The sequence below is a fragment of the Anguilla rostrata genome, chromosome 8, assembly GCF_018555375.3.
Source record: "Anguilla rostrata isolate EN2019 chromosome 8, ASM1855537v3, whole genome shotgun sequence".
Taxonomy (NCBI): domain Eukaryota; kingdom Metazoa; phylum Chordata; class Actinopteri; order Anguilliformes; family Anguillidae; genus Anguilla; species Anguilla rostrata.
In genome coordinates this window covers 51302724-51317345 of record NC_057940.1, presented here as the reverse complement: position 1 = coordinate 51317345, position 14622 = coordinate 51302724, and the positions used below count along the sequence as shown (strand labels likewise).

Below are 14622 nucleotides of genomic sequence, written 5' to 3'. Positions count from 1 at the left end.
ATTAATTCAGTGTACCCCTCAATAGTGTGACCATTCCAACTGTGTGAGCCTGTGCTCCACCCAGATGTGATTTACAGCACTACACTGTGTTGCAACTGGCCCTTCTCTAAAGACAAATCTGTTGTAACAGTTTTCCATGATGCTGAAACCCTTGTGGGCGGCATGGTGGTGCAGTGGGTAGCACTGTCGCATCATAGCAAGAAGGTCCTGGGTTCGAATCCAGCCTGGGCATTTCAGTGTGGAGTTTGTATGTTCTCCCTGTGTCTGTGTGGATTTCCTCCGGGTACTCCAGTTTCCTCCCACAGTCCAAAGACATGCAGGTAGGCTAATTGGAGACACTAAATTGCCCATAGGTATGAGTGTGTGAGTGAATGGTGTGTGTGCCCTGCGATAGATTGGCGTCCTGTCCAGGGTGTATTCCTGCCTCTCGGCCCAATGCACTCTGGGATAGGCTCCAGCACCCCCTGCGACCCTGCCCAGGATAAGCGGGTATAGACAATGGATGGGTGAATGGCTGGATAAGCCCTTGTTAAAAAGAGGTGGCCTCAGTCCAGTTCGCCACTACCTTCCCTTCTCATCTCCTTTCGTCCCTTCCTTCAGTAAAACTGTGAGCACGTGTGCGAGCGTGTGCCATTTTATTTGGCGGAAGCCTGCCCATGTGACCCACGTTTGAGTATAAAAAGCACTACTGCTGAGCTAAATGGAGGCATGAGGGGATGGGGATGGAGAGGTGAGTCAGACTGCAGTCAGCCGCCGCCCCCCCCTCGCCCCCTTCCGCTCCCCCTCTCTCTCTGTCTGCCTCCTGCGGTACAGACGGGCCATCTGCAGCCTGCGTCAGCGGCGTCTGTGGAGCGAGTGGGTCAGTCCGTTTTGCCGGGCAGGAGCGGTCAGCTGGTCAGCGTGTCACAAGCGGGATTGCGCGCGACGGCGGCGCCGGCGTCTACTCTGCCCAGGCGCTACACCGCCGAACGCTGGTTCCCTGATCCCATCGGCGCCGCTCTGCTGGCTGCACACGCACACGCACATTTCGAATTCCTTACTGAATCAGTCCTCTATGACGGGGACGTGAGTGATTATTCCAGCTAATGCAGGGCCACTGTATTGGGGGGTGGGGGCCTGGGGTGGTGGGGCCCACTGTGAGACCTTTTCAGGGGGGCCCAAAATCCCTGGTGGTGCCCCTGAGCGAAAAGCACAAGCCCTCTGTACAGCATGAGGTCCCATGGTCCAGAATCTAATCAAGGCCATGCATCACTGGTCATGAGGTCACCCCCCAGAGGGAGGGTTTTAGGCCACGTGAAGTAGTCCCTGCATCAGAACACACGTCCCGTAGCTTTGGTGGAGTTGGACCATAAATAACTGAGAGAAAAAAACACATTTTCAAAAACTCTCATTTATTAAATCATTTTTCTATTACATGGTCGCACAGTTCCAGTAACAAAACGCCACAGTGTCCGCTGGCTTCCGTGGTTTTCTTTCAACCAGCAGCCAATTTTGGCATAGGAAGAACGGTGTTGGAAAGCAAAAGAGGGAGAGAGAGATAATCCAAACGTGTAGATGTGGGGGGAATATATAAATTATAAAAAAAGGCGGGACAAATTTCAACCCACAAACCTGGCCTTTTTCCAGACAAAATACATTGCAAATACAAAATGGGAATAAAAGCAACTGGCTTGTGCTGTCATGTAATGTCCATGCAAAATAATACATTAAAAAAAAACATCCTGACGCACCACTTAAGTGGTTTGCAACTTTAGTGCACTATCCATATTCACAGCTTGGTACTCACTTGTACATTCGTTAGCTAGGGCAGTCAGCTGATTACACGTATTCATACACCGCGCTATTGTTGTTCAATCTTGTTGCTTTGACTCTGGCACATCTCTGCTCGTGTTAAGGTTACCCTCGTATCACCAGTGAAAACACTTGTGTTTATCAATAAATGAAATATCAGCTGCTGTGTATGTATCCTTTGCATGTCTTCATGGGTAAATTTGTATTAGAAGAATACAAAAATGTAACACGACATGCCGTCCTGATGGTGTGACATAAATCACATGGTGTAGATCAAATTCCAGCTCATGATTCACATGTGAAACTGGGTGATGATGTCACTGAGCTACAGTAGAATCCCCCACCCCACCCCACCCCAGCCCCTCCCCATACGGTGAAAAGACCAATTACCCTATGTGTTTACATCACTGCTGTGCCACCTCTCCAAATGGAGCACTGCATAATAATCAAGCCAGATAATATTCTCCACATGAGCATTTGACAGCTAGAGCCCTAGATGCCCTGTAGTTGCTTGAGGAGCAGCCAGGGGGCGCCCGTATTGTGACAACCCAGAAACTCTGGCCTCTGGCTCTTGCTGCTGCAGTACTCTGGGGATAGTGACACTGGGCAGACTCAAACTAGCAGGAAGAGAGCAGTCTGTAGTCAGAGCAACCAGATTGGCTGAGCTTCTCAAAAAACCAAACAAATGTCAGCTACATTTTGATCAGTCTCACGTATTATTTGAAACATTCCCTTCACTTCTGTAGCCATTTAAATGTCCTCTCAAGATAATGACCTTCACGCCCAAAATAGAGTTGATAAAGTTTAGGTTTACACTTCACAAATAATAAAATAACACTGTTGCCTTCCAAAATGTGCAAAGTACCATGACGGCTTGGAATAATTTAATGTATAACTAAGCTCACGAGTTGGCAGTAGTTTATGACCTGTGAAGTTGCGCGAGTCTACAATCTGTTTCGGCATTATCGGTGGACAGCCTGTCTGACTATGTGTGAACAGTCTGGGGTTGTAGTAAGCGACAGCAGATACAAAATAACAGCACAAGTGTTTTACTCCAAGAATGTCCAGCGATCACAAATAAGTTACGGTTTAATCTTCTGAAAAATAAGTAAACAAGCCGTCTGTCTTGATTCAAGGCACAGTGACGATAAGAGCAACACCAGGGCTGCAGTCAATTCCCTTTCAATTCAGCCAATACAGAAAATTAATTGAAAATTCATTCATCGCTTATTTGAATTGTCCATAGAACACTTTTGAATTTCTTAAAAATGTATTTCAATTAATTTCCTGGACTGTAATAGAATTGACCCCAACCCAGATCAATATTCCTTTTACTTCTCACCACCTAGTGCAAACACTTCAAAGTGGTCAGAGAGCCAACTGCAGAAATCTCCAGTCACCAAATAAATAAATAATTCAAGTAACAGACAAATGCAAAAATCCAATCCATAAGTGAATAAACGCATATTAAAAATACAGGATTTGTTTCGGGCTGCTTGAGAGAGTCCGGCTTCTTCAAGTTAGACGCAGCAAAACGGCACAATTTTACTGGTTCGTCGCTTTTATTCATATCATATTCAATGTTTTTCATTATATTAGCACAAGGCTAAATTTGCTCACGAGCACCACCAACAACCTTCGCTTCGTGTGGTTTCCGTCCTTCCGCAGGGAAATGTAAGGGAAATTCTGGAATGCGGAGGAGGGGGCGGGGGTGGCGCTGGTTGACGTTGCTCTCAGCGCGGAAGCTCCAGTGAAACCGGCGAAGAGGACTTCCTGCTTCCAGCGTGGCGCTCCTAGTCCGTAGCTCGCGGCTCGGCTCGTTCGCCTGCACGCGTCCCTGCCCTGCCCGAGTCTCACCGCTCCAGTGGCTCGGTTCATCACGGTAGCCTTAGCCATGACACGAAAATGATCGAGCGTTGGGCAAACAAAAGATATGATTTTTTTTTTTTTTTTTTGGTTGAAATGGTTGAAATAAAAAAATAATTTTGATCAAGCGCCCTTGTTTTAGTTGCAAAGTTGAAAATCACTGCTGAAAATCCTTTTTGTTATATATGCTTCTTTTGTGGTCCTCCAACCAATAAAATATTTTTTTTAAAACACCCCACAAGAAGGCAGAAATGCATGGGGGAAGAAATTAATTAAAAACGTGTAAAAAAAAATTGGTGAAAGTCAGCGAAACAGTCGAAAAATGAAATCCACACTTTTTTTAATATTGCATTTTCAACACTTCCCACTTGGTATACAGACACGGAATCGGCCAAAGAGAAGGAGCTTGCGTACAGTCTGTGGTGCGAGGGGAGCCAGGAGGGCTCATTGCTCCGGAGCGGTAAAAGGCTTTGTCTGCAGTGGAAGAGACCGGTTCCATCTCCGAGACGTCTCGGACGCCCGCCCACCCTCCGTCTCCGTGGCGATAGGCTGGCTGTGGCACCTCACGGGCTCGTGTGTCACGGGGGCGGGGTCGAGCGGAGGAGAGAGACGGGTGGTGGACGAGATGAAGGTGTCCTGCGTGGCCGGGCTTCCCGCAGTGGCGACGGGAGGGACGGCGTTTCCCCCTCTGCCCTCGCCGCTCTCTTTAGACGGGTGCGGGACGGGGGCCAGTCTGGACTCGGGCCGGCTCGAAAGCTCTCCCCGGGCCTCCTTCCCCTCCTCTTTTTCGCAGCGCGCTCCTCGCCCGCCCGGCCTCGCGGAGGCCCTCTCTGAGGGAGAGCTGGTCACCCCTAACGCCGGCTCCTCCCGCTGGACGCGCTTGCAGGCAGGAGCAGCTTGAGCTGGGCTGTCTGTGTTCATCCAGCTGAGCCTTCGCTTCTGTGGAGAGCGAGAGAGAGAGGGAGAGGGAGAGAGGGAGGGAGGGAGGGGAGGGGTAGAGAGGGAGGGGTGGGCAGAGAGAGTGAGAGGGAGGGAAGGGTGGGCAGAGAGAGAGAGGGAGGGAGAGAAGGAACAGAGGTGAACAAAAAATCTAGTTAGATAAAATAGAACCAGAGCTTGGCTGAGCTTGTACTACACATTACTGTACTCCTTAATTTTATATTTACATTGGTGTTACTATGGAAATTAGTAATCTGTTACAATGTGGACTCTTTTTTGAAAATATACTTTCAAAGTATTAGTATATATATATATATATATATATAATTAGTATTGTACTGCAGTATCTTAGCTGTTAGCATATGAAATCTGCCGCCATTACGGCTCTATCAGCCATGCATACACACTCAGTGTTCGATATGGGAAACTGGCCCCGGGCGGCTCACCTTCACAGGGATGTGCAGCTGGTCTCTGCGCCACCGCGGGGCGGCGCCGCGCGCTAAGCTCCCCGCCGGGGCGGGCGTGGCCGCCGAGGTGGGCGGGGCGGAGGGCGAGATCTGCGGGAACCACAGTTTGAGCATCATCTCCACCTGCAGGAGGGTGTGCAGGTGCCTCTCTCTGCGCGATGAGGGAGGGAGGGAGGGAGGGAGGAGACAAAAAGGAAAAAAAAGAGATTAGACACATTACATAATGCTGTATTTCACGAGCCAAGGTAACGTTTAATCCAAGCGTGACAGCACACACCCAATTGTGAGTCACAAAGACTCCTTTGTGATTCTCTACCTGAAGCCTTGCGCCTTGGATACGCGTTTAAAGGCGTCATTCACCATTATCGGTGTGCTGGAGACAGTGTGACTGTGCATGGTGATCTGCAGTAAACACAGGCGAGGGCAGCGAAGGGCATTTGGTTCTTACCCCATGCTGGGTTTCTGCAGTACTCCCACAATCCTCTGGATCCTGTCCATGGCAACGCTCTGCTGGAAACTGCTGAGACCTGTCAATCAAAAGGGAGAAGGGCTTGTAAGCCTAAAGGTTTGCGGGTTCGATTCCCAGGTACAACACTGCTGTTGTACCCTTGAGCAAGGTCAACCTGCACTGCTTCAGTAAATATCCAGCTGTGTGAATGGACACTTTGTAAAAATGCTAAAAAAAAAGCTTTGTAAGTCGCTCTGGCTAAGAGTGCTAGTTGCTATTTGCCTGTAATGTAAAATAAACTTTGCCGTGATTCGTTAACTCAGTTTCACCTGTACACAGCCGACAAAGTGCTCAGGCCTGTGACCAGACAGTAAGGATTGTTCTCCGGTGGGGGCTGGGGGCTGGGGGCTGGGGGCTGGGGGGGGTGGGGGCGGATTAATTACCCGGTGTCGTAAAAGCTGAAGAGCCCGCAGACGTGGCTGAATTTAAGTTTGAACGCTTGCCAGACTCCAGCGGAGGGCGCCAAAAAACGACAGTCTTAGTCGAATTTCTCCAAATTGAGGGCAGGGCCGCCTTGGGACTCACGGCCTAAAACGTTTTTCTTTTTTTCAGAGAGGGAAGAGCCGCGAAAACGCGCCGCGCCGGGGAACCGGGCCGCCGCGCTCCCGGGTGGCGAGTTTTCCGAGCCGGCCGCCCGAGGGAGAGGCCGCTCGGTTCGCCAGCAGGGGGCGCCCGTCCGCGCGCTTCAGTCTCGGCGTGAGTCATGCGGCCTGGAAGCGTTTAGCTGCGCCAGCCTCACCGGAAAGGAAAGGACGTGACTAAAGCCGCGGCTGAGAGAGAGGGGCGGCGCGCGGCTTCAGGCGAAGGGCGGGTCTATAGACGGTCGGGGAAGTGCGCACCGCCGCCCTCGGGCGCCGACGCGGACGACTGCAGGTTAAAAACGTGTTCGGGATCCCCCCCCCGCGTCAGTTCGCCGGGTTTAGCGGAAACGCACACCCACACACACACACACACACACACACACACACACACAGGTGAGCACACATGCCCAAAGCCTGACTCTTTGAAGTGTAATAATACTGCGTACCTCTGTCATATTTGCCCCTTTTAAGCCCGTTCAGAAGCTCCAGAAGCGGCCTAACAAATCCCTGGAGCTCAGCACACTGGGATACCAGGGGAAAGGAAGAGGAGGAGGAGGAGACGGAGGAGGAGGAGGGTGGGGAAGATGTAAGGAGAAATATTAATACTGACAGCAATGTTGGTGTAAGTCAACAATATCAACACTCACACGTACGAACAAAATTAACCCAGCGATTTCTTACATAAGCATCATAGGCATCATCACGATATTCACAAATGGAAAAGGAGTGGTGGAGACTTCACCATTTTTAGTTGCCCGCAGGCATAAATGGGTTAACACTGTGCGACATCCCAGAAAGTCAGACTCACCTTCTGAGCGAAGACAAAGTCCCCCTCCGTCCGTCCCTCTCCCCCGGTCCTCACGCCCCCGGATGGGGACACCAGAATCACCCTGGTGCTGCCGGGGCACCATCCCGCTTGGTCCCTCTTCAGCCGAGACCCAGTCAGGCCCCCGAAAACGGCGGGGGTCGAACGCGCCCCGGGGCTAGCGGTGCGCGGGCTGCCCGGCCCCCCGCCCACCCCGCTGTCGCCCTCCCCCTCGGACAGGAAGACGTCGGCCTCGTCCTCGGTCTGGTCGCCCTCGCTGTGCAGGAAGTTGTGGCTGGAGGATGGCGAGTCGCGGGATTGCCAGGATGAAGCACTCCCAAATGACTGCATCACTGCGGAACGGAGCGCGATAAGGGGATGTGAATCAGCGCGGCGTCACAGGCGAGCGGACGGACACGCGGCGCACCGTTCAGAGACTCTCAAATAGAGAGAGACTGTGGAAGCGTGCACAGCAGCAGTACAGGGTTTCAACAGATCTATAATCTCTTTGAGATATAAAGGGCCTGATTTACAAAGACCTTCAGCGTGTGCAAAACCTGTTAGCACATGGAAAACCATTAACATGACCAATGATTGGCCATGGTATTTGTTTTACACGAATCATTGGTCATGTTATTGGTTGCGAGTGTGCTAAAAGGCTTTGCACGTGCATAGTAAATCAGGCCCTAATTTCGGTATTTATTTATTAATACATGCTCACCGTTTTGCACTCTGTACATAATTATATAATTTACAATAGAAGGCTGATTGACCGGGGCATTATCATTTTATTTTCAGTATATTTCAAATCTTAAAATTATGCGAGAATCAGCTGGAGATGGGTGGTCCCCAACCCCTCAGCCCTGTCGTCCAAATCTATCTGCGGTCTCGTTCAGTTAACACCGTCACAGTACAGCACATAGAAACCAATGTTTACACTATTACCGCCTGGACACAGTATTCTATGGTACCCACCTGCTTATACACAACATAAGACACTCGCCTAATATGTAGCAATATTTTTGTACGATGGGTAAATTGAACACACACGCACACAAATACATCTGGCATCATATAAAAAGTATCCTTAAAAAAACTACCTCATGAACAAATCCCCCAAATGTGTTCAGTCAATTTCTGGTAAGTGTTATTTCCGAAACGAAGTCATGAAACGTAAATTAGCTGGTTGTCGGTCTTTAGCCGAATAAGTGTCGTTCTAATACAGCGGCAAATAGTCATAACACGCAGAAAACAATCGGTCATAGACAGTAGGCTAAGTGAACCTAAACACGCAAACGATTTGTATTCATTAGCTTAACAGTGCCATGGAAAAAAATTGAGACTATCAGTCTGTTTATAGATGCATTACTGTAAAATAATGCAAGGGAAAATTCATTCTCTTACCTTTTTAAGATACGTTAGTAATGCAACAACAGCAGCAAGTAATATTAGGTCCGGATAATCACGTCAACAACACGCTTCTTCTTAAACACCTACACAAATAAAATAACTGGAAAATACGCGTGAAATGCACAGCCAGTAGTCAGACGCAGCTGTCCAGTCTCTCTTAATTTCACGAGTCTACTCGCTTGTTTTCCTCCTCCGTATTTTCAGTCAGCTATGAGAGAGTGTCAACGTGCGGTGCCACACGTGCCGAACTGTGTGCTTTCGCTCAAGGACAGTCATTGGTTGCCTGTTTGACAGGCTGTTCTGTTATTGGTGCGCTACCAGCCATTTAGCGATTCCTCGCCTATTGACCAGAGGCCCAGTTCTGTAAGGCCCCCCCAGCACGTGGCAGTCGTGTGGAAGGCTGCATGGAGCTGAAGTTCACTGTGTACGGTACATCGCTGCTTGGAACAACCCGTAAAGAATACAGATCCAGTTTATAGGGCTAACTAGTTCAGGCTACAAAATTCTGATACAAGAGACTGCAAATCCACAACCATAAGCGCATTTTGACAATACACATTAATAGTTTGCAAGCTTCATATAATTAGGATATATATTGTGCGCATATAAATTATGACAACCAACTAATCTGAATATTTGCTCAAATAAGAAACAACATATTTCATTTAAAGAATAAATACAAATTGTAAATTACAATGTATAATATTTATGTGATTGTTTCCTGTAATATCCACAACACTCCATAATAATTCAGAAAGGATATTTTTGTGTACACAGCCACAGCTACTCCCCCCCCCCCCCCCGCACACGCACACACAGGTTTGTGCTCTGCTGACTCCACGTAACCACTGGGGGTTTGGGGGGGGGGGGGTTTGAGCATCACTTCGGGGACATTACATTTGATGACTGCAAAAGTGCCCTCTTAGTTATTAGGTTCTGCACAATGAGCAAAATGGAGAACAAAAGAAACATGCAGATGGTGCTTCTCCGATACAGCCCAAAGGACGGCCCTCCTCCGCCCCAACACTGCGCAGACTCAAGGAGAATCACGTTTTGGGGATTTAGCTGGGAGGAGCCAGGTGGGATGTCTCATATGTGTCCTCTCAAACTCCACCCCCGGTTGAGTCATTAACCCCATGGGTTAAGTACCTAGGCAAATTTCCCAGCTGCAACTCATGTTGCTTACCTGCTCAACATGCCGCTTATGACAGGGTGACTTTCTTAAAAAAAAAAAAGGACTTGTCAATATTTCCCTAATAGTGTTTGAGAAGTGGAGGCAAATGTCATGTCTCACATACAATGAAGATGTTATGTTGGGCAACTTGCTATCATGGCTGTTTGACCTTCAATCTTCAAATCATATCAAGCAATACTTGTTGGTAACAGAACATTTCATACGCTCCCTAGGAATGAAACCAACAATGCTGGAAAATTTACAGAAATGCTTTGCCATAAAATACCATAATCTGATCGATCCAACTGTGATTATTGAGGGGAAGGCTTAAAGCTAAAATGTGGGCAATTTAAACTCAAGGTAAATGTAGTGCTTTGTCTGGTGTGAAAATAAATGAGCAGTTACCCCCTTAGGAAGAAAAAAAAATCAAAGACAAGAAAACAAATACAAGCGGATGTAGTAATTTCACAAAAGATTTATTCACCACCCGCAATGGTGCCCCATCTTCAGAAGATTTGGATGGAGTGTACGGGGGGGCTGTAAGGATGGAGACAGGGGTCCAAGCCCATGATTCTTTCTTCAGAGCAACAACCCCATTCAAACCAAATACAGAGATAACGCACACAAGCATGACTCTGCATCGGTGATGATGCATGTTGGAGGACAGGGGCATGAACATACTGGATCAGGAGACCATTACTTATAAAAAGCAGCCCAGGTTCTGGCCAGGTCTCATTGGGGTAGACCGTAATTATCCAACTCGAAAAGGCTGCAAAGAACCACCGGATGGATTAGACACAACTACATTTTGAAAGTCTCTCTCACTGTACAGGTATGGCAAGACATAAGCCTGGTGCAGAACATTCATTTATTACACTCATTTACATCCCCCCCCTCCCCGAACATTCTCCTCCTCCTCCTAGCTACCAGTCCAGGGGTCATGTCGGTGGGCCCGCGAAACAAATGCGATCTTCCTGGCCATCTCCGAGTGGTAAATCCGTCGGCACGTCTCGTAGTTCTCCCGCTGCCGCCGCCGACACGGCTTCTCATAGTAACGATTCCGACGCACCGTTTCGATCACTCCGTCCACTGACAGCACCCTGGAGAGGAAGGGGGACGGGGGAGGGGGGGTTGAAAAGAGACATAAACACGAACGTTACAAAAATATCAAGCGCACAGCTGATGACAAGTAAATCTACACCATGACGACACTCTGATCAGTGCCCGAAGCGCAAGACTCGCAGCAGCGACAGGCTACTGCACGTTCAAGTGCAGGCAGAATCCTGGGACGCGTCAACTGTTTACTCACAGCAGTGCCCTCTATACCAACGGATTTAAGAATGTTTATGTCAGCTAGCATGCTTGCTAGGGAAGTTGGCATGAAAGTAAAACAGTTCACTTTGCAGGAATTACAAAATAGCATCATAACAAAACAAAACAACAAAAAAAACTTTCCGTGTTTTTATGCTGCGTTAAGATTTGAAGTAGAAGGCATTCTATTCATAACGATTATGTAAATTCACAACACCTGTGCTTGAGCACAGCATTGAAATGAGCTAGACGCAAAACACACGTTTCGGCAATGCAGTCCGAATTATTTTGTTACTGCCGGTTGGTTTGGCAGCCATAAATTCATCACTGTGGTCGCTGGTGCACGATGTTCTGTTCCACTCAAGAGTACACGGACTGCGCCTTCTAGATTCAGTGACTACAAGCACATGTTTCGGATATTGACGCACCAGGCATTTACTGGAAAACCACCAAAAACCAAGCCCCCAAAAGGCGTACGAACCAATAGGAAAGCGGAAAAGGATAATCGCCCCGCCCTGAACGTCTACAACCAATGCGTTTCGTCATTGTGCCAGAACGTTGTATAACAGTTTCTACCGCTGATATGAATTTACGGCTAGGTTGTGCAGTCGCGTGTGGGGACTGGTATCTAAACCGCAAAGCAAAATAACCAAATTGAGACATGGGAGAAAAAGAAAAAAACAAACCGACACCTATACAACAGAAAATACAGCAAAGGCAATGAGAAAACATTTCAATTAAGCTTGCTGCCGAAAGGGATTCTCAATAACAAATGTTTCGCATTGTTTCTCTGAAAGAATTTAGATTCCATGTCAGTAATGAACGTCGGCCTTTATGACGTGTTTTATTTACCCGTGCTTGCTTTCTGTACTAATTAAATGTAATAATCGGAAAAAGCTTTTGTTTAAAAAAAATGCAGAACCTGAAAAGTGTACAATAGTGGTATTCTGAATATACTAGATCTCCGCCTGCACATTAATACAACTGCCAGACAACTATACTGTGTATCGACATAAAATCGTTTTCAGTATCTTCTGATTGCGATCGGTGTGCGTTTCATAATTTTACTTTATACTCGAGGAAAAACTGGTAATACATTCAGTTCCAAAAAATCATAACTACATATATAAAGCCTAATAAAATAGCCAACAGGATCCGCTATTCTCTAGCAATGACTTAGAAACTATCATACCATTAGAACTGCCTAACATGAGCCGTTAACCGTAAAGCTGGTCAAGAAAACCAGTCAAGAAAACAAATATGCATGAGATTTCGCCCCCTGTTGGCTGTACCATGAAGTACGCGGCTAGTTCAAGTACAGAGAGTGTTGGGCCAGCATTCTAGTTATTTATATCCACCACCGTATTTTCAAATGCCTGCGTGGTTGCTGCTGTTACTAAACGTTATTAACAACATTAGCTAGTCAAGTTAGCTTATGTCATAAATTATGCGCTTATCTGAAGCCGATTAACTGCAGCGTTGACATTATCATTGTGGTGACCGCATGAAGCCCAAGTGGCCTCTTACACAATTAAGTTATACCACTGTGTAAATGCATTCTGATTATCAAAACACTTAAAATAATAAAAACAAAGACACAAACTTTACCTGTTTAGCGTTTTGTAAGCAGCGTCCACATTCCCATTTTGGACCATTACTGTCCGCGCGACAAAACGAAGGTGGCTCGCCATTTTCAAGGAGCTGGTGCAGCAGTCTCAAACGCCTGGCTGGAAACACCTGGTAAAAACATGCGTTCCACACGGAGGAAAGCTAACGCGTTTAAAACACTAGAGGGCAGAATTTGTACTAAATCCGTCAAGTCGGCAGAGAAAACCTCCTCAAAGTAGCACTGTTTTGGCGAAGAATTGCCACACGCTGTGGCGTCGTTACCTTTACGTTCAGTTTACTTCTAACGAATTTGCAGATCGGTTCTCTTTAGGCAACTTTCCAGATAAATTGTTTCGTTATGGTGTGCATAGGCTACTTTCAGATTATCAGCATGGTATATACCATAGTACTTTCACGGAGAGTTGAGCCAAGGCCTGCTCATTTGAGACCTTTCCGGCATTGTTACAGGTAACAAGTTTCGGCAATAATTTGCCAGTCATTTGGCCCTGCTTGCAGATAGGCAAGGGTAGAGCCTATGACTCTAGACGCCTAATTCTCGAAGTTTAACAGGCATGGTGAACCTCTGAGGTAATCCCCAAACAGTTATCAAAAAGATACCCGCTGCTCCATTGCCATTCCTAAAAACAGACTTGTGTCTCTGTGATCGCTGGTGCTACCTCAAAGAGCTCCACGCCTTCTCACACAGAGGTTGCGTTGGAAGCCATTCCAGCTACCCGTCTGATCCTTCTGTTTCAGTTTGGCTCGATGGCGGTTTGTGTAAATACTTAAATCAATCAGTTGCACCCTTTACTACTGCACATTCAAAGTGAGTTTGAAGTGGAAACTGGTCTGAGGCAGTATATCTATCAGGATATATCTATCTACATTTACACAACAAAAAAGAGAGAACAGAACACAGTGGAACGGCTAGTATACATGAGCGTGTCATAAAATCATAAATAAGAATTGTAAAAAATAAAAAGGTTTGAGATTAAGGTCCCCAAATTTTTTAATTAAGGCACAGCAAGGTGGCTAATCCCTAAAAAGAAGCTTCTTGGTGGGCTCATAGCCAGGCCATTTACGAGCAGTAACCAGCCACAAATCAGTCAATTAATCAATCAAATTATGTGACCAATGAATCCTCCTCCTCCCTCATTCAAATCTTAAGGTACTTAATTGATGTGGTGGAATAACAGTCGCCTGTGAGCTTTCTTTCAGAAGTAAAAACAGAGCTGAACTAAACCTGCGCGCGCACACACATATCATGCACATTGTCTGAGGATGAAGTGCAATCTCTGCCAATAACGTTTGCATCTTTCTTACTTAAAAGTCATCTCATTTTTGTTTTTTGCTGAAATTTTGCTTCCATGGAATTTACCTATGGATGATGGCGCATTGATGACCAACAGTCTTCGCGTGCCTTGTGCACACTACACGATTTTAGCCGGGATTTTGTAGTCGCAGACTAATTTTCAAGGTCTTCAGAGAATTTCCACAAAAATCCCCAGTCTTTGCTTGATTGGGGCCCGCGCCCGTGACCAAAAGTCTTCTGATGTGACATGGTTAGAGAGTCGGCGACTCTTGCGAGGATATCAAACTGGTTTGGTTTTATCTTAAGTCTTTCGGCATGCTTCATGAAGTGTATGATAAGACAAACACTCGTATTTCAATAACCGTCAACAGCCAATGCGCTTTCAGAATATAGCCTATAGTCATTTAGTGCACATGGAGAATCAACTAGAGGCATAACTGTTCTTGCCTTGTGGAGTGATTTTATTTAGCTTTAATATAATGATTCATGTGTCTGAGCGGGAGATAAGGTGATCTAATATCATTGATGTGGCCCATAACATGGTTAAATCAGATGTGATATTTTCTGCACGTGGCAATCAGCGTGGCTCATCCCTGTTCTCCTCAACCAAGGCTAGCCTAAATAATTTATCTAGCTCGCTATCATTTTACCTCCAACTGTCTTTGAAAAAGGGACAGACCGTGCTGTCCCGTCTTGCCAACCATTTTTTTAAAGCGGTGTTTCCGCACACGTTAGCACACAGACGAGTGCCGCTGCTATCTGCTGCCGATTGCCGCCTTCCATTTTCGTTGTGCAGGCGAAGATCAATTTTATTTGTGTTGCCAGTGCATCTACAGAAAACCACAAATTC

General features: G+C 46.9%; 2 protein-coding genes across 5 annotated transcripts in view; both read right to left on the bottom strand.

Annotated features, from left to right (window-relative positions):
* Positions 1–1374: 1374 nt before the first annotated feature.
* ciarta (circadian associated repressor of transcription a) lies at positions 1375–8636 on the bottom strand. The gene is made up of 6 exons (XM_064348612.1): positions 8362–8636; positions 6961–7310; positions 6599–6674; positions 5512–5590; positions 5043–5214; positions 1375–4596 (listed from the first exon to the last, which is right to left on the bottom strand). The coding sequence occupies exons 2-6, from the start codon at positions 7306–7308 to the stop codon at positions 4102–4104; spliced, it is 1170 nt and encodes a 389-aa protein (XP_064204682.1). The 5' UTR covers positions 7309–7310; positions 8362–8636; the 3' UTR covers positions 1375–4101.
* Positions 8637–9998: 1362 nt separating this feature from the next.
* The window catches only part of mrps21 (mitochondrial ribosomal protein S21), a 30139-nt gene continuing 25515 nt past the window's right edge, over positions 9999–14622 (bottom strand). Inside the window, exons 2-4 of one of the 4 annotated variants that reach the window (XM_064348614.1) lie at positions 13079–13137; positions 12461–12589; positions 9999–10641 (exon numbers count right to left, since the gene is read on the bottom strand). In XM_064348614.1, the coding sequence (XP_064204684.1) occupies positions 10461–10641; positions 12461–12543 (264 nt within the window). In that variant the 5' untranslated portion in view covers positions 12544–12589; positions 13079–13137 and the 3' untranslated portion in view covers positions 9999–10460. Of the gene's footprint in view, positions 10642–12460; positions 12590–13078; positions 13275–14622 lie in introns of those variants that run through there. The other 3 variants (XM_064348616.1, XM_064348617.1, XM_064348615.1) reach the window with 3 other exon arrangements.